We start from the raw sequence: 23,119 nt of genomic DNA on the forward strand, positions 1-23,119 counted from the left end.
TGGGCAAGATGTTTGCTTCTCGGGAGTGGCTCAACAAAAAAAACATGGGCTGAAGACAATAGGGACACAAATTGAGATCATCACGGATAACAAACACTAAAAGAAAGTAATTTTAAATAATAATAATAATAATTTAAAAATAAATTTTTTTTTTTAAAAAAAAAAAAACCCTCTTAACAATGGAACCACTAATGAGAGTTCTTCAACTTGTAAAATCTGACAAGATACCTACCATGGGCTTCCTCTATAATGCCATTGATAAAGTAAAGTGTGCTATTAGTCATGATTGTAATAGCTATAAATATTACTAGAAGATGATTGACAAGCATTGGATGAATCGGCTTCACCACGAACCTCATGTGGCAGGTAATGTCTCGTGCACATTCAACATGCAATTGTTGTTAATAGTTATTATTAAGTTATTTTTTGCAAAATAATAGGGAGAAGATTGGAGAAGAGGAGAAGAGAGATGGGGGAAAAGGAAAAGAGTGGGAGAGAGCAACTAAAGAGCTCTCACTCCCCCACCACTTGTATTATTACATAAGGGCTAACAATAATAATATTTAATTACAAAATTGCCCCCTTAATCCATTACAAAACCAAGGTGCATGGGCCTAAAACTTAACCCAAAAAACATGGAACCCAAGAATCAGAAGTGGACCACCTAAATGTGACCACTCATCGCCACACATGATACATGTGGACCACACATGTGGTCTACACATGCTCAAGAAAAAAGACAACTAACAATTTTTATGATGTAATCATTAGTCTTTGTTTTCATTATTGTAATGTAGGATACTATTTAAATTCGATATACTGATATACCTCATCAATTGTTGAGGATGAAGAGGTTCGTGCCGGGCTGAAAAACGTTATAAAGAGATTGGAGCTCGACTTGGATTCACGAATAAGGGTGTTGAACGACGTGAGTACAAGCCTTTATTGGTATTTAATTTTGCTATTTTAGTACTTCAAACAATATTAATTCTTTGGCATATTGTCTATAATTGGAAAAATATGGACTTTGAATGGGTAACTTCTCCAATGCACTTACACAAAGGGTAATCTTTCAGACACCTCTACATAAGAAATTAGTGTTTTATTACTATTACATAATCGTCGAAATTGTTTTATTAGTGATGTAGAATGGTGTATAACATAATTTTTTTAATTAATTTTTTATATAGTTGATTGGTGACTTCATTTTGGAAAAAAAAAATGCAAAGGCTTTGAAAATTATAGTAGTGAAAGTTTTGAGCCAGATACCTTCCTCTAGTTGCGAGAGGAACTTGAGTTGTTTTGCACTCACCCATTCAAAGCAAAGGAATAGGTTGCAAGCTAAGACATTGGATCAACTTGTCTACATGCACTACAACATGAAGTCAAGTTTATGAAATGCAAAGCGTGTGGTGAACTTAATTGAAGAAGACGAATTTTGTCCAATAAGCTCTGATAACATTTACAATAAAGAGGATCCAAAAAAAAAAAAAAAAGGCTAAAAGAAGACTAAGCAAGTTGATATGCACGACCCAGTATAATGTGTGGGGTAGCAAGAGAGTCGTGCAATTGTTAGGGAGCCAGTGAGGGTTACAGAAGATTTGACCCAAGGAAAGAGTAGCAAAAAAAAAACCAAGACGGAATAGAGGAGGCTGAACTTGTGTACTGATTCACGATACAACCAATTAGGGGAGAAGCATCATGGCGAGGCCGGTATTACTAGTATTGGAGGAATTGAGGCACACATTGGACGACTTATGGAAATGGATATGACCATGGACAACATAGGAAGCCTATTGAGACACTTTCATATTGGAATAGTCCTAGATATGATCCATATAGAGCAGGTCGATATGGAGGATATAGATATCCATTTCTGGATCCGAGTAATTATTCGTCGCAATCTCACTCTCAGTCTCGGTAGTATTGAGCAGTATCGGGAGCAATACGGGTACAACTATGGTGGGGGCTATGGCTATGGATCTATTGTTGGCATTAGTAGATATTCTTACTCAGATTCGACACAGCAGATGCCTAGTGGTAGTGATGTTCATGATTAGTCATCCTCGGATTTCATGGACATGGTCTTTCCCTCTGGCTTTGGTTGTTGTGGATATGCGGCACATGTTCTATAGCCACAGCCAGATGATGATGACATGGAGGTTTTCATGGCAATTCTAGAAAGATAAGAATTACATGTCTCAACTTCCTCAAGAATACTATATGGGGAGCCATGATGTCTTCCATCGAAAATAATCAAATCCCAAGTGTTCGTGCTACATCAAATCGGTAAAAAAAAAAAAAAAAAAAGCAACAAGCTTATCACTGGATATCATGGCCACTTACAAGATGAGCATCTCAACAACAAGTCCAAGTCATGGGTAAAAGCTTATCACTGTATATCATGGCCACTTGCAAGAAGAGCATCTGCTGCTGAGTCCAAGTCATGGGGAAAGAACACCCTACAAAACAAAGAGGCCTTAATCAACAGAAATGCAATTTCCTGAAATGCTTCAAGAAATAGAAACAACTAGCCACAGCCATGAAAAGAATATTCATATTGAACGAATGAGACCCAAAGAATTTCAGAAATTCAAAAGAGGCTCACTAAAATCTGTGGAATTCAATTTTTAAGTGAACCAAATTGGTTGCAAAACTCAGTTTGCTCAGGGGTGGAACCCCTTGAATGGCTACCAAGATTAGCCACAACACTTTCACTCACGCTAGTATCAAGTGAGTTCATGTACAATCGAGTTGGCCACTCAAGAACATCAGGTGGGCCAATGACAAATTCGGAGGAAACTTTGAGAGTTCAGCAATAAAAAATGGACAGAACTTGGTTGCTCAAAGCAAGGGCAGACCATGGTGAATGAATGTGGAAGTGGCAACAAAAATAAACATAAAAAAGTAAGATTGTCAAGGTACATCTGCATAAAGGATAATCAAAGAATTATCTGTCTGTATATAACAAACACTTAAAATAGAGAATCCACCACATCAATGACCTCTACAAGCATGACAAAATGACATATTTGAGTGAAAGAGACTTTGTGGATCTCATTAAAGTGAAAAAACAAAGGTTCCATGATTCCAAATTTGACTTTGCTGCCAAACCAATACCACACCAGGAATTAGGGACATCAAAGGGACGGGCGTGGTTGATTTGGGCCCAGATTTTGAACTGGTCAGACTTGGCCCATCAAAGTTTTGCTTTGGAATGCACCTGGTTTGATTTGGGCCCAGACTTTGAATTGATCAGACAGGCCTATTCAAATTTCTATTTGCTCAGTGATTGCATGGACAAGCCTACTTAGAATATCCTCAACAAAGAGACTACCTGAGAAAAGAAAAATGGTCCCGCTACCATCTTGCTTGAATGCCCCCATCTAGAATGATGCAGGAAGCTTCAAACCACACTTGCATAGAAGAAGATACCTAAAGTGGGTCCTACTTGATCACTAGTGGTCAGAGAAATCTTTTTTCTCTTTCTGAAAGGAGTGGCAGAGATAATCTTCATATTAGATTATATAAATGATTGTGCCTATAAAAAATTACAACTGTGTGAATGAAGAGCCAGTTATTATTGGGTCATGTTTTAGTTCTAGAGTTACTATTGGAGTTTCTTGCATGGTTAGTTACTATTGACAATCTTTGCAAGAGGAATATGGTCCTTCGGAACATTTGTTTGCTGTGCTATAAAGATGCAGAATCCGTGAATCATTTGTTCATCCATTGTTGCTTTACAAGGGACGTGTGGAGTCTTCTTCTTCATTCCTTTGGGGTTCTATGGGTTTTCCTCAATCACATAGAATATTTTTTTTCTTCTTGGCATGTGGGGGGATAGGAAAAATGGATAAGAGGAGGTGAAGGCTAAGTTTTGTTAGCCATTTTTTGGGCAATTTGGGGTGAAAGAAATGAGCGATGCTTCGGGGATAAGATGAGAGGAGTTCCAGATGTTTGCGGTAGGGCTACTCTTTATGTTAAGGAGTGAGCAGAAGCATAGAGTGGCTTGCTCTTCATTGTCTCATTTTTTGGGAGGGCGTGTATAGTTGTTTTTTAGTATATTTGTATTTTTAGGCTGCGGCCTTTCCTAATGGAATATAATCACAGTTAAAAAACAAAAGTTACAGTTGTTTCAGGAGTGTTTTCCCCCTTCTTTAGCTATGCTTTACAATCCAGATTCTAAGCCTGTTTGGAAGGCAGGGAAAAAAATGTTGCAAAACTCATGGAAATGGAAATGTGTTTTTTTTTTTTTCCTGGAAATGAAAATTGTTTTCCTCTATTTGTTCTCATAACGAAGTTTTCCGTGGAAATTTTCTTGTGCCCTCTTCCTACACCACTAAAACCACCACAAAACATTCGATTTGGATCATAAATCAATTGAGTATAGTGAGAATTGGGCAAGGTTTGGCTAGGGCATCCCTCAGAAGAGACACACTGCAACAATGCTCAGTTGCTGTGAGAAGTAGGCAAGGGTTCCTGCGCCATTCTAGATGTGGGTGGGTAAAGAAGCTAGTCCAGGAGAATAGGATTTGTCTTGCCATATGGAATATAGGAACATTGACAGGTAAAAGCATAGAGTTAGTAGATAAAATGAAACAAAGGAGAGCTAACATAGCTTGCATTTAGGAGACCAAGTGGAAAGGGCCCAAAACCAGAGAAATTGATGGATATAAACTTTGGTATATAGGAAATGACAGTAATAGAAATGGTATAGGGATAGTGGTAGATAAATGTTTCAAGGATAAAGGTGTAGATGTTAAGAGAGTAAGTGATGAAATTTTATTAATAAAACTTGTGTTAGAAGAGGGGATAATCGACATTATTAGTGCATATGAATAAAGGGAACGGTTAAGAGGATAGAATCAAGAGAATTCTGAGAGGATATGAATAGACTAATGCAAGGAATTTGGAATATAGAGAGGAATAAAGGATATCTATAGGAGAAGATTTAAATGGTCACGTAGGAAAAGAAACGAGACAGAGGATGCCATTCCTGTGGCATACAATTTAGTTATAGCACACACATTCTTGGCATGAAAATTTTCACTCTTAGTGAAAATGGACCTTCACTCATCTGATGGCAACATTGCACCATCCTAGGACTATCTTTTTTGCCTGCGGTGAAAGTTGGTGACAAGCTTCAATGATTTAAGTGCCAGGCCGATTAGTAACGCTTTTGCACCATGTGCAAAACCCTCTGGGCAAGACTACTAAGATAGGCGCAAAAATCCCACCGTTGAGAAAATCAGGCCCCACAAGCCTATAAATTCCTCGGCACTCATTCCAAGGACAGAGACAGTCAGAGATATAGACACACAGAGAAAAGAGCAATTTTTTTGCGACAAGGAGCTTTAAGCGCAAATGCTCACCAAGGTGAGCCTCACATGCCTGAACATTTCATTATGCTCCAATGGAAGGACCCTACGCAACACACATGGGTCTTCTAGGGTAGCCATATCACTATACACCAGGCCAATAAAGGGGGAGAGTTCAGTGTTATGGCACAAACCTATCACGACATCAACTACATATTGTGGAACTCATCCCTAGCTCCTCCTCTAAGGACTAAAGGAATGCAACCTTGAGACCAACCTCTCTCACAACCTGACTCTCTATGCTAGGGCACAAACTTATTGCAACATCTTCTGGAATGAGACTTGGACCTGGCAAGACCAAAACATGGTTAGTGTGGGTATGGGTGTTAGATATGTGTGCCATGGAAAGCCAATGATTTATATGTTGATCAATTTGGTTTATTGATGACCACTTATTTGTATGGAATATTCTTTTCCTATTCATCATTAATTGTGCATGGAACTCTTGGATTAAATATGTTTAGTGGGTAACGGGATGTCCTTATGGAATCTCTTATGGATTCTTGGAGAAAGAATGAAGTGGACACAACAACAACCACTATAACTACGGGATAGTTGTTTCTCCATGGTTCTTGAGTACCTTAAATTCCATAACCATTGCATCAGATTTTGGGACACGGGATTAGTTTTGTGGTTATCCTCTTTGTGGAACCAATGACAAGTTAGGATGGATTAATATCCACCATCAAGCCTCTTTTAGCCGCTGCCCTTCTCCACAGAAGAGTGTAATTGTTTACTTGTTTTATGAGTAACTGTTGGGTTCGATTGGACATTCGCATTGGTGGATTATATCAACTCTCTTAACTGAGAGACCCATCATGCTCAAATTGGCTTTGACTTGATCATGTGCTAGGCTAGTAGCCTTGACTAATCCTTTGACCTGAGGTCATGGAGGGATGAACATTTTCAATTATTAGATCAATTTCACCATTAAAGGGGTTTGATTAAATTTGATGGAGATACAATGGTTAGATCTATCTATAAGGGTGTGGAGCACCATACTAGTATTTCACATGAAGCCTTAAGACTCCTTATAAATAGATCTTATCTCCACAATGGAAAGCCTAAGGGCTTCGACCTTCCCCCCAAAGAACAATAATAAAAGAGAGGAAGAGGCAAGGTATTCAAAATCAGTTGTGTAACAACCAATATGTAAAGGTAACGATAACGGTACACACCACCATTACGCATTATGAGGGAGTAATGCCCCGATTCGATTTTTTTTTTACTATAATAGAGCATTATGCCCCGTAATGTTCGAAAAACAATCATGTTTTTAATATAAAAAAACTAGCAGCACGAATGCCTTTTTTTTAAACATTTTTCCCAAATTTTTCATTGTGAGATTATTTCTAAGTTCATTTCGACCTCTTGTGCAATATTTGGAGATTAAAACACTAAATCAAATCATCTTGGAAGAGCCAAAGCTATAGGGACCAAATTTGAGGAAATTAGAAAAAAAGAGGAAAAAAATACTATTTGTTTTGTTGTTTTTGCTAGAAATCATTAGATTCAACGTTACCACAGCAAATCACCATATTTTGCTAGATTTATGGTCGATTTGGTGTTATTTTTCTAATTTTCATTTTTTAATATTTTTAAAAACTTAACAGAATTTTCCACATTTTTTTTTTGGAGTGTGGGTTTTTGGAATACATGTATACTCTTTAGATCTACACATGTATGTAATAAATAAGAGTTTTTAATTTGATTTTTTTTTTTTTTCTTGTAATCAATTGGGGAAGATGATGTTAAATGCCTAGAGATATGCATTAGTGGGATGATAGCCACTAATAGCATGGCCAATTTGGAGGCATTTGAGTGGTCCCCTAAATCGGTGGGAGTATACATCCGAATTTAATTTTTATGATAATTAGTTGGGGAATGGTGTTGAATGCTTAGGGATATGTATTAGGAGGATGGTAACCATTGATTGCATGAATTTGGGGACATTCGAATTTGTAGATCGATACTAATATTTACCCGAATTTAATTTTGATTTTTTTTTCTTGTAATTGGTTGGGGGGAAAGATGTTAAATGCATATGGATATGTATTAGTAATATGATAGCCATTGATTGCATGAATTTGTGCCAATTTGGGGGCATAGCGATCCCCCATATCGGCTGCACTATTCGTCCGAATTTAATGTCAAAATTTTATTTTTTTTCGTATAATTAGTTGGGGGGAATGATATTAAATGCTCAAGGATATGCATTAGTGGGATGATAGCCATTGATTGCATGAATTTGGGGCTGATTTAGGAGCATTCGTGTGACCCCCTAAACTGATGGTACAAATACAATTTATCAGAATTTAATTTCAATTTTCTCGTAATTAGTTGGAGGGAATGATGTTAAATGCTTAGAGATATGTATTAGTGGAATGATAGTCATTGATTGCATGAATTTGGAGCCCATTTAGGGGCATTTGAGTGCTCCCCCAAATCGAACACATTATTCATCCGAATTTAATTTCATTTCTTTTTAATATATATATATATATATATATATATATATATATATATATATATATATATATATATGGGAAATGGTACTATAAGGTCGAGCGCATAGAACCATAATATAAGGTCGAGTCGTGTCTTAGTCCGAACCATTGGATGATAAATTTTCAAAATATACAGCGAAGATGTCATCCCCAAAAAAAAAAAGCAAAACGGGATAAATCGGCATTATACAACCTTGGGATGCGTTGCCGTCACCAATTATGTGGTCCTCCATGATACATGTGTTATATCCATACCGTCTATCTATTTTGAGATATCATTTTAGGGCTTGATCGTAAAACTGAGGCAGATCCAAACCTCAAGTGGACCACGGCATATAAAGCAGTGGGGACAATGATGCCCACTATTGAAACCTTTCTACGGCTCGTCATGATGTTTATTTTACATCCAACATGTCCGTAACGTCACATAGAACTGGATGAAGGGACTAAACAAATATCATCTTGATCCAAAACTTTTGTGGCCCCAAGAAGTTTTCAATGTTAGGCGTTCAATCCCTACTACTTTCTATGTTATGGTCCACTTGAGCTTTGAATCTACTTAATTTTTGTGCTAATGCCCTAAAATGATTTTTCCAAATGGATGGACGGTGTGGATATAATACTTATATCATGGTGGGGCTCACGGAACTTAGCAACGGCAACACACCACCAAGGTCGGTGGCGTGTGGCACACCAGCCTTTCCGCTTCCCACGCAGAAGGGGATGCAGATTAGACACTGACACATTGAGTAGCGAGTCGGCTACTGAAGTGACGTCACCAAGTTCTGTGGGCCGCACTATGATGTATGTGTTATATCCACACAATCCATCCATTTTTAGATATCATTTTAAGGTATGAACCAAAGAATGAGGCAAATAAAAATCTATAGTGGACCCCACCAAAGAAAACAATGGGGAGAGTGATTCCCACCGTTGAAACTATCCTAAGGCCCATCATAATGTTTATTTGAAATCCAACCTGTCAAAAAGTTAAAAAAGACATGAAATAAGGGAAAACACAAATATCAATTGATCTAAAACTTTTGTGGCCTTTTAAAGTTATTAATGGTGGTCGTCACTGTCTCACTATTTTCTGTGCTGGGTCCACTAGAGCTTTGGATTTAACTCGTTCTTTGGATATTGCCCTAAAATGATCTCTCAAAATGGATGGAAGGTGTGGATACAAAACATACATGATGGTGGGGCCCACGGAACTTGGTGACGTCACTTCAGTAGCTAGTCTCGCTACTCAACTTGTCAGTAGCTAATCCGCGCCTCGTGGAAGGGAGCAGATTAGGTGTGGCCTCCGCCTAACATACGAAAGTGCATCCTCATCGTGGGGCCCAACTTGATCTACATATTGTGTACCCACACGGTCCATCTGTTTTGGAAGATAATTTTAGGTCCTGATTCCAAAAATAAAAAAGATCCAGTTCTAAGGTGAACCATACTATCGGAAACTGTAGTGATTGAATACTCTACCATTACAAACTTCCCATGGTCCACTGTAACGTTTAAATCATGCTTATTTTCCATCTAACCTATTGATACATTACATAAACCTGGATGAAGTAAAATAAAAAATACATCAGCTTCATCCAAAATATAAATGGCCCATTAATTGTCAATCACAACCTTTTGCTATGGTTTGGTCCACCAGAGAATTGGATCTACTTCAGGTTTTGAATCATATCTTAGAATGATCTATAAAGACAGATGGGTGGAGTGGATATAAAATTCATAAGTCAATGTGGGCCTACAATAAGGGCCGCACCGTCTTGGGTCAAGCCTGAGCCGCACCTAATACACTCCCATGCAGATAGCCTGTCGTTTGGATTGTGTGGGAAGGAATTTTTATCTACACATATATGTGGGCCCCACAACAAGAAAATGTGAGTAGTTAAATGCCTACTGTTGAAACCTTCCTAAGGTCTACCATTATTCTTATATGCCATCCATACTGTTCACAGGGTCATTCTTACTAGGATGAATTGAAAATAAAAAAATATTAGCCCAATCCAAAACTTCTGTAACCCCACCAATGTTCACCAGCAGACATCCATTCCTCACTATTTCCTGTCATGAACCCTCATTATTTTTGGATCTGCCCCACTTTTTGTCTCATATCCTAACGTGACATGAAAAAACAGATGGACGATGTGGATTTCTCACAACATGATGGTGGGCCTAACTAGCTTCCTATCACATTAAGCTTCCCTGAGAGGTTGTCACATATTCCCGTCACACCGCGCATTTTGAATGTTTATCATCCAACGGCTCACACTAAGACACGACTCGACCTTATGTTAAGGTTGCATGCGCTCGACCTTATAGTATCATTTCCCTATATATATATATATATATATATATATATATATATATATAGAGTTGGGGGGGAATGATGTTAAATGCTTAGGGATATGCATTAGTGAATAAGCACTGATTCCATAAATTTGAGGCTGATTTGGGAGCATTCAAGTAGTCCCCCAAATCAGCAACACTATTCATCTGACTTTAATTTAAAAATTTTGGTTTGTATTTGTTTAATATTATCTTGTTTTAATATCATAGATTTATATTCTAGAAGGTAAGGAGCTTGGTTCCTTTAGAAGTAGTTTGGGGTTATGGTGATTAGTGAGTTGTTGTAGTAGTGACTTCTGTTTTGTGAGTAGGAAAAATGGCAGACCAACTGGGAAGTGAGGATATTGGATGGCGGCATTGTGAGAAAGTGAGTGGGAGTGGGCACTCAATGCAACTACTTGGGCGGATAAATAATTGGAGGAATCACACAAATGAAATAACATTTGGCACGTCAAAAGGGGCAAGACAGGGGATGCACAAGTGTGCTAAGAGAGGTAATGCAATGAATTTAGAAGAGATGAAGGGGAAAAGAGTTAGCATGCCAAAGAAAAAGCAAGATACTCTTGATGCTGCCCAACAAGAAGTGTTTGGTCCTGATTATATGGACCTTGATCATGATGAGAATGTTGAGTCTGATGAGGATTCAAATTGGGAGGTAAGGATGGTGAGGAGATAGTGTGCGTGCACCACTCATGAAGATGAAGACCGTCAGTGCATGTTTGGAGGGAGGTGTATGTTCATGATGTAGGTAGGGGCAATGGGAGTGGCAGTTGGGGTATGTTTAGTTGTTGGCGTGCCTTTAGCCAGAGATGTCACATGCTCCCCTCACAACCAATGCTGTATATTTGGTGGAGCCTGGGAAACCCTCAATTGATCCAATTATACTTAGGAGGGAGACAACAAAGTAGGGACATTACAACAAATGTGGGGTAAAAATGCAATTGAGAACCTTGGTAGGGCAGCGGCTAAGCTATTCATATGTGGCAGAATAGCCCCAAATGTTGCCAGCTCCCCTATTGGCAAGTGGAGATAGATGCAGCAACAGAGGCAAGCAAAGGAGTGAAGGCACCCACAACTCTTGAGATTAGAGATAAATGAAAAGATATGTGGAGGCATAGTTGATCCCCTTTAAAACCATATATAAAAAAGGAGATGCGCTATTATGTATGATGGTTGGACCAAGTTAACTAGACAACATGATAAATTTTATGGTGTACTACCACTTAGGAATGGTGTTCCACAAATCAATTGATGTTTTTTGAAGGATGTTCTATAAATCAATTGATGCATATAAGGTAACAAAAATGCAAATTATATGTTTACTCTTATGAAGACGGATGAAATTGGAGAGAAAATTGTGGTGTAGATTGTGACCGACAATGAAACAACGTATAGATCAACAAGAACAAATGTTGATGGATAAGAGAATTTATTCTGGTCACCACATGCCACACACTGCATCAACCTTATCTTAGAAGATATTGGAAATAAAAAGAATGTCACAAATTTAGTTGAAAAGGGAAGGCAAGTGACAACATTCATTGATAATCATAACCAAGTAGTCACCATGATGATATTTATGAAGGAGAGAGTTACTTTTAGGCCTGTGACAACTCAATTTGCGAGAAACTTTACTGCCCTAGAGAGTTCGTACAAGAATCAGGGAGAGGTGAGCAAGATGTTTGCTGCTTGGGAGTGGCTCAACATAAAACATGGATTGAAGACAATGGCTGAGGTTACGCAGACCATCATCGACAACAAATAATAAAAGAAAGGAAAAGACATCCTCTTGACGATGGAACCACTAATGAGAGTCCTTAGGCTTGTAAAATCTGACGAGACACCTACCATGGACTTCCTCTATACTGTCATGGATAAAGTGAAGCTTAATATTCATCGTGATTGTTACAACTATAATGATTATTAGAAGATGATTCGCAAGCATTGGACAAAGTAGCCTCACCATGACCCATGCGGCAGGTAATATCTCATGCACATTCATCATGCAATTGTTGTTATTAGTTATTACTAAGTTATTTTTGTAGAATCGTAGGGAGAAGATTGGAGAAGAGAAGAACAGAGATGGAGAAAAGGAAGAGAGAGGGAGAGAGCAACTAAAGAGCTCTCATGCCCCCACCACTTGTGTTATTCGATTAGGGCTAACAATAATAATGTTTAATTACAAAATTGTCCCCCTTAATCTCTCACAAAACTAATGCCCATGGCCCTAAAACTTAACCCAAAACACATGGAACCCAAGCATAAGAAGTGAATCACTCATCACCACATCTGGCACGTGTGGTCCACACGTGCTCAAGATAAGGACAAATAACAATTTTTATGATGTAATCATTAGTCTTTGCTTTCATTATTGTAATGTAGGACGCTATGTAAATTGGAGATACTAATATGCCTCATCATTTGTTGAGGATGACGAGGTTCATGCCAGGCTGAAAAACGTGATAAAGAGATTACAGCCCAACTTGGATTCGCAAAAAAGGCATTGAATGAAGTGAGTACAAGTCTTTATTGATCATTAATTTCGTTATTTTAGTGCTTAAAACAATATAAATGCTTCAGCACATTATATACAATTGGAAATATATGACTTTGCATCGGGCAACTTCCCCAATGCACTTACACAAAGGGCAACCTTTCAGACACCTTCGCGTAAGGAACTGGTGTTTTATTATGATTATGTAATCGTCAACATAGTATTATTAGTGATGTAGTGAAGTGCATAACATAAATTTCTTCTTCTTTTATAAACAGCTAATTGGTGGTTTCATTTTGGAGAAAGTGCAAAGGCTCTGAAAATAATAGCGGTAAAAGTTTTGAGCAGACAATTTCCTCTAGTTGCGAGAGGAACCAAAGTTGTTTTGCAATCACCCATTCAAAGCAAAGGAATAGGTTGCAAGCTAAAATACTAGATCAACTCGTCTACATACACTTCAACAAGAAACTAAATTTACGTAATGCAAAGTGTGTTGTGAACTTAATTGAAGAAGGCGACCTTTGTCCAATAAACTTGGATAACATTCACAATGAAGAGGACCAAACAAAGAGAGAAACACGTAGAAGAGGACGGAGGAAGTTGATGTGCATGGCCCATTATTACATGTGGGGCAACGAGAGAGTCGTGTAGCTATTATGAGTGAGGGTTAAAGAAGATTTTACCCAAGGAAAGAGTAGCAGTAGTGAAACCGAGATGGAGAAGAGGAGGTCAAACTTATGTTGTACTGATTCACAATATAACCAGTCAGGGGAGGAGCATCATGGGGAAGCTAGTAGCAGTGGTATTGGAGGGGATGCAACACACATCGGACGACTTATGGATATGGGTATCGAAATGGATATGACCATGGACAACATAGAGAGCATGTTGAAGTACTTTCATGTTGGACTAGTCTTGGATATGATCCATATGGAGCAGGTCGATATGGAGGATAAAGATATCCATATCTGGATTTGAGTGTTCTTTGTCATAGTCTCACTGTCGGCCTCAAGACTCTCAACAATATGAGTAGTATCAGGGGCAATACCGGTACAGTTAGGGTGGTGGCTATAACTATAGGTCTATTACTGGCATTGGTAGATATTCTTACTCTGGTTCAACCCAACAGATACCTTGTGGTAGTCATGATCGTGATTAGTCATCCTCGGATTTCATGGACATTGCCTTTCCCTCTGGCTTTGGTTGTTATGGATATGTGGCACATGTTCTACAGCCATAGTGCGATGATGACAGCATGGAGGTTGAGCAACCACAGGCAACTCGATTTCATTATGCTAGTGACATGATCGGTGTGTATCGTGTAAGGTGTCCCGTATCGTTATCGGTTGGCGTAACGGTACCCTCCGAAACCGATACGGATACAGGAGCGTAACGGCGATACGGGGGCATAACGGTCCGTAACGGCGCAATTTTTTTTTCCCAAAAAAATATGAAAAAATATGGATTAAATCCAGAATATTCTAAGCATTCCAAATATGCATTCATTTATAAATTGGAACATGTTTATCGTGGTGTAACGGTCCACTCTTTGGTGAGAAGTTGTATCGGACTGTCTGATGAATTTATGAACCAGATAACCTGAATTTGACTATAAAATTCATATATTTAATTTCCTAACTATCTACTATCAATGATAGATATATAAGAATGAATGTAATATGAAAATATCTTACATTTAGGTGTTTGCAATTATTTTTAAGGGCCAAAATTCATGCATAAATAGAAAAAAAAAATATTAAAAAAATATAAAATGGCACCCCAAATATGTAAAATGCACATTAACATGTTCTACTATGATTAACACATCATATGGCATCATTAAAACAGCAAAAGAATCATTAAAAAATGATTTTTTGAATTTTCAAAAAAAGGGCCAAAATAAATGCGTAAATAGAAAAAAATATAAAATGGCACCCCAAATATGTAAAATGCACATTAACATGTTCTACTATGATTAACATATCATATGGCATCATTAAAACAGCAAAAGAATCATTAAAAATTGATTTTTCAAATTTTCAAAAAAAGGGCCAAAATAAATGCGTAAATAGAAAAAAATATAAAAATAATAAAAAATGGCACCCCAACTCTGTAAAATGCACATTAACATGTTCTACTATGATTAACACATCATATGGCATGATTAAAACAGCAAAACAACTACTAAAAAGTGATTTTTCGAATTTTAAAAAAAGGGGCCAAAATTCATGCGTAAATAAAACAAAATATATAAAATATATAAAATGACACTCCAAATCTGTAAAATGCACATTAATATGTTCTACTATGATTAACACATCATATGGCCTCATTAAAACAACAAAAGAATCATTAAAAAATGATTTTTCGAATTTTCAAAAAAAAGGCCAAAATAAATGCGTAAATAGAAAAAATATAAAATGGCACCCCAAATCTGTAAAATGCACATTAACATGTTCTACTATGATTAACACATCAAGTGGCATGATTAAAACAGAAAAACAACCATTAAAAATTGATTTTTCGAATTTTAAAAAAGGGGCCAAAATTCATGCATAAATAGAAAAAAATATTAAAAAATTATTAAATGGCACCCAAATCTGTAAAATGCACATTAACATGTTCTACTATGATTAACACATCATATGGCATGATTAAAACAGCAAAACATATTTAAAAAAAGTATAAATACCTATTTTTGACGAATTTCTGAAAAATGGCCCACCGAACTTTGATTCAAGAAAATTCGTAATATAATGTGTTTTTATGTCAAATACCTAGCCAAGGTTGGTCGAAATTAGTAGTAGAAGGAGTAAGAAACAGTTTGGAAGCAAGAGGTTTCAAAAAAACAGCAAAAACAGATCTTAAAATGAAAAAAAAAAAAAAAAAGTTACCGTTATTCGGGCGATACAGGCCCGTAACGGCCATTACGCCCAATAACAGGCCCATATCGACCGATACGGGTACAAAATCGGGTAACAGCCGATACGACCCCGAAATGCGTAATGGTTCCCACCGTTACCGTTACGTATCGGCCGTTACGGCCAATACATAACCCTTTTGGCACACCATGGTATCGTGTAATATTTTTGTAATTATGTTTGTTGTTTAGGCTTCGACATCATTTTCAAACTTATATTTGAACTATTTAAACTTACGAGTTCTCTTTATAGTTGATACTTCATGTATTAACATCTAATGGTTATCTGTGGTAAAATGGTTATATAAATATAATCAGTGTTCGAATTATCTCCGATATTATCTTTATCTCCATCTCAGCGATACCGATAACATTGGTAACGATACCAATAATGCTAGTAGTATCAGAAATTCCAGGTATTAGCAATGTATTGCTAAGTATCACCGACGTATCAATATTGCTAATATAATCACTAATATAATCGACTATGTAAATTCTATGTGTCGCTTGTATTGCCAGTGCATCAATATGGCCAATGCATCGCCAATATTTTCGACAATGTAAATTCTGGGTAATGCTTGTATCATAAGTGTATCAACGATATTTCAATAATATTGCCAATGTAATGATATCATCAAAATTTTATTTATTAGAAAATTTTTTATTTCAATTTTTTTCTTAGGCACATGGTTGTATGTAGTGTTCAATTTGTCATTGATAGTATTGATAATATCTCGATCTTATCAATATCACAACATGTGCAACACTAAGACCACAATATTTCTTTTCATTTCCAATTGTTGATAATTTGTTGGTGAAATATCATGTATTGTTGATATTTTGCAATATCGATGGATGTTTGGATGGTTAAATAGGCTGGATGGGATGGTTGGACTGATTTCTTACAACAACACATGCTTTCAAGGCCTCATTAAATGGAAGCTTGTTATGTATGCATTCTTTTTGCAATTTTTTTTTAATTTCTAAATATACAGATATGTACATTTTAACATCTCCTGAAGTTTCACTGAAAATTCCACTGTTTTTCCCATGTTTCCTCATATTATATTGTTTTCATATCCCTAGCCAGCAAAACTTACAGCAATACCTATACTTCAAACACTGAATATAATATTGTCTTATCACTACATTCGTGCTCATATAATCTTATTTGCATTGAATAATTCATAACAGATATTTAGGAAATTAAACGTTGGAGTTTTGTAGTCAATCTAAGCTTGTCAGGTTAATAAATTTTTTAGAGAAAGCCGAGACAATTCTTACCAAAGAATGGACAGTTACACATCATAAACATGTTTAAAACTAGAAAAACAAACACATATTTAGAACCCTCTCAATATTTGGGAATTTTCCCAATTCTTTTTTTTATTTTCTTAAAAGAATTTCAACCGTTATAGGGGCGTAACAATTATTACATCCCCCATAACGGTAATGGTTTAACGGTGACTATTATGGCCGGAATTACTGTTACGGAATACCTTCAGAAGAGGCGAGTGAAATCTCTCATTGTAGCCCCCCCCCCCCTCTCTTCTCTCATCACATGTGGTCCATCCTTGGACGACACTCATCCTCACATGCCCAAAGCCTTATAATGTGGACATGCGAAAGCTTCAAGGCATCCCTTCGATGGAGATAGATCAAGAAGAGACCTATGTTGTAGGAGAAGCATCGGATCTTCACACCATCAAAAGAGGATACAATCACATCACCTTTAGTGGTGCACTGCAGTATTCCTTCTTTCCTTTTAATAAAAATTACAAATTATAGACAAAAGAAGAGCTGTAGAGACCTAAGATCTTGCAGTTGTATATGCATGGTTATTTGAGTTTTTTGGGCTCTTCATTTCGTTTCCTTATTTAGCTTCCTTTCTCACTCATGAAAACTTTAATAAGATGCCTTTTTAAACCAGCCTAGTTCAGTGTGGGCCAATAGGAAATTACATAAGGATTTTATTCTAAGAGGGATTTCCATTGTATCGGAGGCCTATATACATCCTACAATGACCATATTTCTGAACCATTCTATATATTGAGTCATTAACTGTTGTCATAAAGGTATCAGCTAGTTTTTGGAGCTCTCTTCTACTTGGTAATTTCTGGTTTTTAGAAGGCAACTGGATTTGTATTCAAAGTCCAATATTTTCATCATGTGTGGTGCAACTAGGTGTGGGTAGAGCTATACACGAGTCGAGTTAGCTCGCTCGACTTGACTTGGAAAAGCTCGACTTGCCTCAGCTTGAAATTGGATTCGGATCGAGTCAAGCTAGTTTTTGGAGCTTGGAAAATTTTCGAGCCGAGTTCGAGCTTGCCTGAGCTCAACTCGACTCGGATCGAACCTCAACATGAATCGACTCGGATCGAATTGGCTCGGTGACTCGGTTATTTTGACATCAACGCTGCTCACCAAGTGTTTGATGAAATGACTCAACCTAGTGTTGTTTCAGGTGCATAAATTCTCTGTGGGATCAGCTGGTGGCAAGGAATGGATACAAAACAAATCACTACAAAAAATAAAAACTTCACATTATAAAAGATGTTGCCCGCCGAGTGTTTGATGAAATACTTGTAAACTGTTGTTATTGTTTTGCATTACGTGAAAAATTGAATATGCACTCTATGTGTTTGAGAAAATGTTGCACTGGCTTGAACTCGGCTCAAACTAGTCCGAGTTGCTGACCGAACTGAGCCAAGCAGGCCAGTCAGGCTCGAGGATCAAGCCGAGCCGAGTTCAAGCTGGTGTTAGCTATTGGCCGAGCCGAGTCGAGCTATGCCAAGCTCAAATTGGTTCGACTCATGTACAGCTCGAGGTGTGGGATTGATCTTCTTAAAGTGAGACGTATATTTTATTCCCTTTAATTAAGTTCAATTCACCTATTTGCTACATCAGTGAGCTTAGCAAAACTTATTGAAAGACCTTGAGCCATGTTTGGAATGGTGGAAACCAAAATATGGATATGGAAAACCAAACATCACATCAAAAGAAAGGGAAATGTGTGGAAAAGAATCACGTTAGCCGGTTTGTTTTACCCTATGTTTCAAATTTTGGTGCAATACCATCCGTATTGTCGGGTTAGTGATACCGACACCCCAAGTAATACAGAAAATTCCAATTCCAAATATCACCGATAATTTTGACACTGTCAGTGATATTTGGCACTACCGGCGATATTTTGGTCTCTGGACATAATACAAGTAACAGATATCGTCGATACTAGCAATAATATCGCCAATACTAGGGATACTTCTGTAAAATGCCGGAAATTTAAGAGAAAACAGGAGAAAATCCCAAACCTAAAAAATAAATAATCATAGTTTTTTTGTGGGATTTTGCTCCTTAGGTGATTTCGACCACTCCTTTGGTTTTTGTTGAATCAAAGCGTCAATTTAAGAGCAAGGTGTTCCGTAACGGTAACGATGGCCGTAACGGCCGCCATCGTTACCTTTACGATACGGGCTATAACGGCCGTTACGGTCTCTCTTTTTCATTTTTTTTATTTATTGAAAAAAACCCCAAAAAACATATATTTGCCCCGTAATGTTGATTAAAAAGTATGAAAACCCTGTATATGTCCCGTAATAGACCATTACGGGGCTATTATGGCCTTTATAGGGGATGTAATATGCTGTTAACGGCAATTACAGGTCATTTTTTTCCATAGCGGCTGTTACGGCCGTTACGACCCCATAATGTGTAACAGTTGCCACGTTACCTTTACGTAACGGCCTTTACGGCACACCACGTTTGGGAGAGAAATCTCAATTGGAAGCGAAGACAAGTTGGAATGAAAATGTGACAAAAGATCCGTAGAAACTTCATTTATTTCAAATTAGCAATGTCTACACATGATTCACATTCATTGACATGGATTTGGAACAAATAAACAACATTTGAGTGGGTGAATGGGGGAAATCCTAATTTCCTCCATATTTACTCCTTAAATTGGGAACAAATGTTTTATTACTCACATTATATGGTATTTGAATGATATGAACACATTTTCGACATAATTGCTTTGTGTTTTTCCAACAACACATGGTGATGGCTCCTATAAAATGAAAAGTTCTGTACAATTGTTTTTGTAATATGTTGATTCCTAAATGCATACACATGCTTTTTAACTTCTCCTGAAGTTTCATTAAAAAAATTCCACATTTTTCCTAATGTTTCCCTTAGTCACCAATATTTTTCTGACTATCAGCAATATCAATATTTGCTTTCGTATCTCCGGCCATCAATACATGTAACGATACCCAAACTCTGAACATTGGTTTTAACACATGATTTCCATGGAAATGTTACTAAATTGTCTAAAAGTGAGAGCCATCTCCCATATCCGTGGAAATCTAGATTACACTTCTTCTTCTTCTTTTTTTGAGGAAATGAAAGTTGCCATTTTTGGAGGAAAACCATGGAAATGGAATTTGATTTCCCTAGGATAAACTTGTTTTTGCAGACGGGAAACATCACAACTATGGAAACCAATTTCATTTCCATGGTTTTCCAGAGGATTCCATTAATCCAAACAGCCCCTAAATTTTGGATGGGTGTGGCAAAGAAGTGTCTAAACCTCTCCAAGACCATTGTAGAGAAACCATTCTAGCTGTAAGCACTTCTATCAGCTACATGCATTACCTACATACAAATTCAAAAGAATGCAAAATCTTTCCAGAAAAGGGGGGCAAAAAAAAAAAAAAAAACATGAAATCCAATTGCTGAAATTACCTGCAGGTGTTGTGGTATAAAGTCTTACTCAATTGATCTATATCAGCCACTCCTTTGCAGCCTGCCACCACCTCAAGGACTTGCCTGGATAGGATGACCATATCAGTCCAATAATAAAAGGGAAATACATTATGCAAACAAAAGTGTCATTTCTTTCTTACATAATTCAAGTAATATTTTGAATGCCATTGCATAACATATGTTGCTACAGGTAAGCTGGCAATTTAGGGGCCATCTCACATTCATGTAGCCTTGTCCTCACATCATGGGACTAAGAACTCACATGTCAATGCATTTGATGGAAGGAATGCAAAGGCAGCAACATATAACTACGACAGTTTGACGACCAACCCATATCCATAGAAAAGCATCTACTTCACATGGTAAATTGGCAAGTTCTGGAGTAGGTTATAGTTCTCTAAGACGTGCCAGATGCATATTTGTGTGAGGCATATTTATAGTTGGTTGGCTTGGTTTCACTTCAACTTGAACAAAGTTTCTTATCCACTTACTGAAAAATGTAGGGATAAAACCGAGAGAAAGAAATGATTGATTAAGGGTCTAAATGTACCAAAAATTCTTTCACAATAGCACAACTGCAGGGGCAGATCCAACTTCCAGGACAGTATAATGGCATCACCATCATAATCCAAGAGACTTGAACATGATCATTAAAGTCTTTTCAGATGTTTTTGGTACAGTAATGGGTATGGTTGACGAAATTGTATGATGTTGGACTTGCTAGAGAAAATGTAGAAGATACAGGATAGACAGGATAGACAGAAAGAAAGATAGATGTTAGGGTTGGCAACAAGTCAAGTCTTAAGGTCAACCCAATAGGGAAGGATAAGGTATTCACAATTGACCATTTAAGGAATAGAATGAATGATGCCAATGTTTATATCACATACCTGAGCGATGCAGAATCAGTGAATCTTTTGTTTGCGCACTGCAGTTTTTCGAGTCAAGTGAGTTCCCAATTACATTAGGCTTGCACCATGGGTCAGCATTAAGCCCATAACTTTTCACATTGGTTATGGAGAAGTTAATGAGGCAATGCAACAAGAGATCCTATGGTGTATGTTATTTGCAGATGACAATTTTGATTGACAAGACAAAGGAGGGCATAAACACAAAGTTAGATTGATGGAGGGGTGCTTCAGAATCTAAAGGATTTAAATTACTTGGACTAAAACAGAGTACATGGAATGCAATTTTAGAAACAACAGGAGTGGGAACGAGGAATTAGTTAAGATTGTTGATCAAGAAGTTTCCCAAAATAACCAATCTAATATCTTGGGTCGATAATTCATGAGAGCTGAGAGATTGAGAAGGATGTTAACCGTATAACTCAAGCAAGGTGGAAGAAATGGAGAAGTGCCTTTGGAGTCTTATGTGATCACTATGTACCACTCAAACCGAAAGGGAAATTTTATAGGATGGCTATAAGACTAGCCATGCTTTATGGGATAGAATGTTGAGCAGTTAAGGAACAACATATTCAGAGGATGAGTTCGGCTGGAACGAGGATGTTGAGATGGATGAGTGGCAAGACAAGGGACGGAAGGATTGAATTAGAAATGAATGCATCCAAGGGAATTTAGTAGCACCAATAGCTAATAAGATGAGGGAAAGTAGACTCAGACAATGTTCGAAATATCAGGCAAGTATGTTTCTCATTTTGGTTCACCTTCATATTTTTCATGGTCTATATCATTCGAGTTATAGCAGTCTTAGGGAATTTGTTCGGTGTCTCGAAGTTGTGATCTTCCTATTAATGATTGTGACAGCTTTTACAGGATACGTACCACCTTCGGGTCAGATGAGCTTTTGGGGAGCTACAGTAATTACAAGCTTAACTAGTGTCATACCTATAGTAGGTATCGCATTACGTATCACACCCTTGGGATACAGATACGTATCAGTTATCCCATGGGATATATCGGTTGTATCGCGTAATGCATCACTGTTGTTGGCAAGATGGGGAAATATTAGGAAATTGGTCGAATTTTTTAATGAAACTTCAATGATTGTTAAAAAAGACATCAACACACACTTATAAATCAAAACATTACAAAAACAAGTGCGCATAATAGGTTTTCTTTGAATGGAATCTTAATCTATGCGCCGTCTAACTGAATTGATGCAAGTATATTCAAAAGTCTATTCATATAATTTATAAATGTAAGAAGGCGTGTGGAAACACAAGCAATACATTCAAAAGAAAAAGAAGAATCACTATCGAGTGACATGTTTGATTTTATATTTGGACACAGATTGCAACCAATTTGAGAGAAATTGGGAAATTTTAATTTTAAAAAAAAAAAAAAAAAAAAAAAAAAAAAAATTGCGCAACTTGGCCCATCTCCTCCGCATCTTGAAATCAAAGCTCCTAATCCATGATTTTTCATGCTTTGCATGAAAAATCATGGATTTATAACAATTTGACACTGATTTAACATAATTTACAGAAAAAATGATCAAAAAACGAAAATGCTCACCGGATCGAACATGTTGGATAAATATCGCTACTTGTGTGTTTCGTATCGCACAGGTGGGATACAAGATATATTGTGGGATATATCAGCCAATATTGTCGATACTTAAAACACTAGACTCAGATGGTTTAGTCATGTGCAACAGAGACCAGGAACCGTGCCGGTTAGGAGTGAGTTGGTACAAGTTGAAGACTCTGAAAGGGCAAGGGGAAGGCCCA

General features: G+C 37.2%; 1 protein-coding gene across 2 annotated transcripts in view; it reads right to left on the reverse strand.

Annotated features, from left to right (window-relative positions):
* LOC131248813 (uncharacterized) overlaps positions 1-23,119 on the reverse strand; it is an 88,168-nt gene that overhangs the window by 12,703 nt on the left and 52,346 nt on the right. Inside the window, exons 11-13 of one of the 2 annotated variants that reach the window (XM_058249285.1) lie at positions 22,275-22,369; positions 20,404-20,487; positions 2,347-2,462 (exon numbers count right to left, since the gene is read on the reverse strand). In XM_058249285.1, the coding sequence (XP_058105268.1) occupies positions 20,441-20,487; positions 22,275-22,369 (142 nt within the window). In that variant the 3' untranslated portion in view covers positions 2,347-2,462; positions 20,404-20,440. Of the gene's footprint in view, positions 1-2,346; positions 2,463-20,403; positions 20,488-22,274; positions 22,370-23,119 lie in introns of those variants that run through there. The other variant, XM_058249284.1, reaches the window with a different exon arrangement.

This window comes from Magnolia sinica, chromosome 6 (genome assembly GCF_029962835.1).
Source record: "Magnolia sinica isolate HGM2019 chromosome 6, MsV1, whole genome shotgun sequence".
NCBI lineage: Eukaryota > Viridiplantae > Streptophyta > Magnoliopsida > Magnoliales > Magnoliaceae > Magnolia > Magnolia sinica.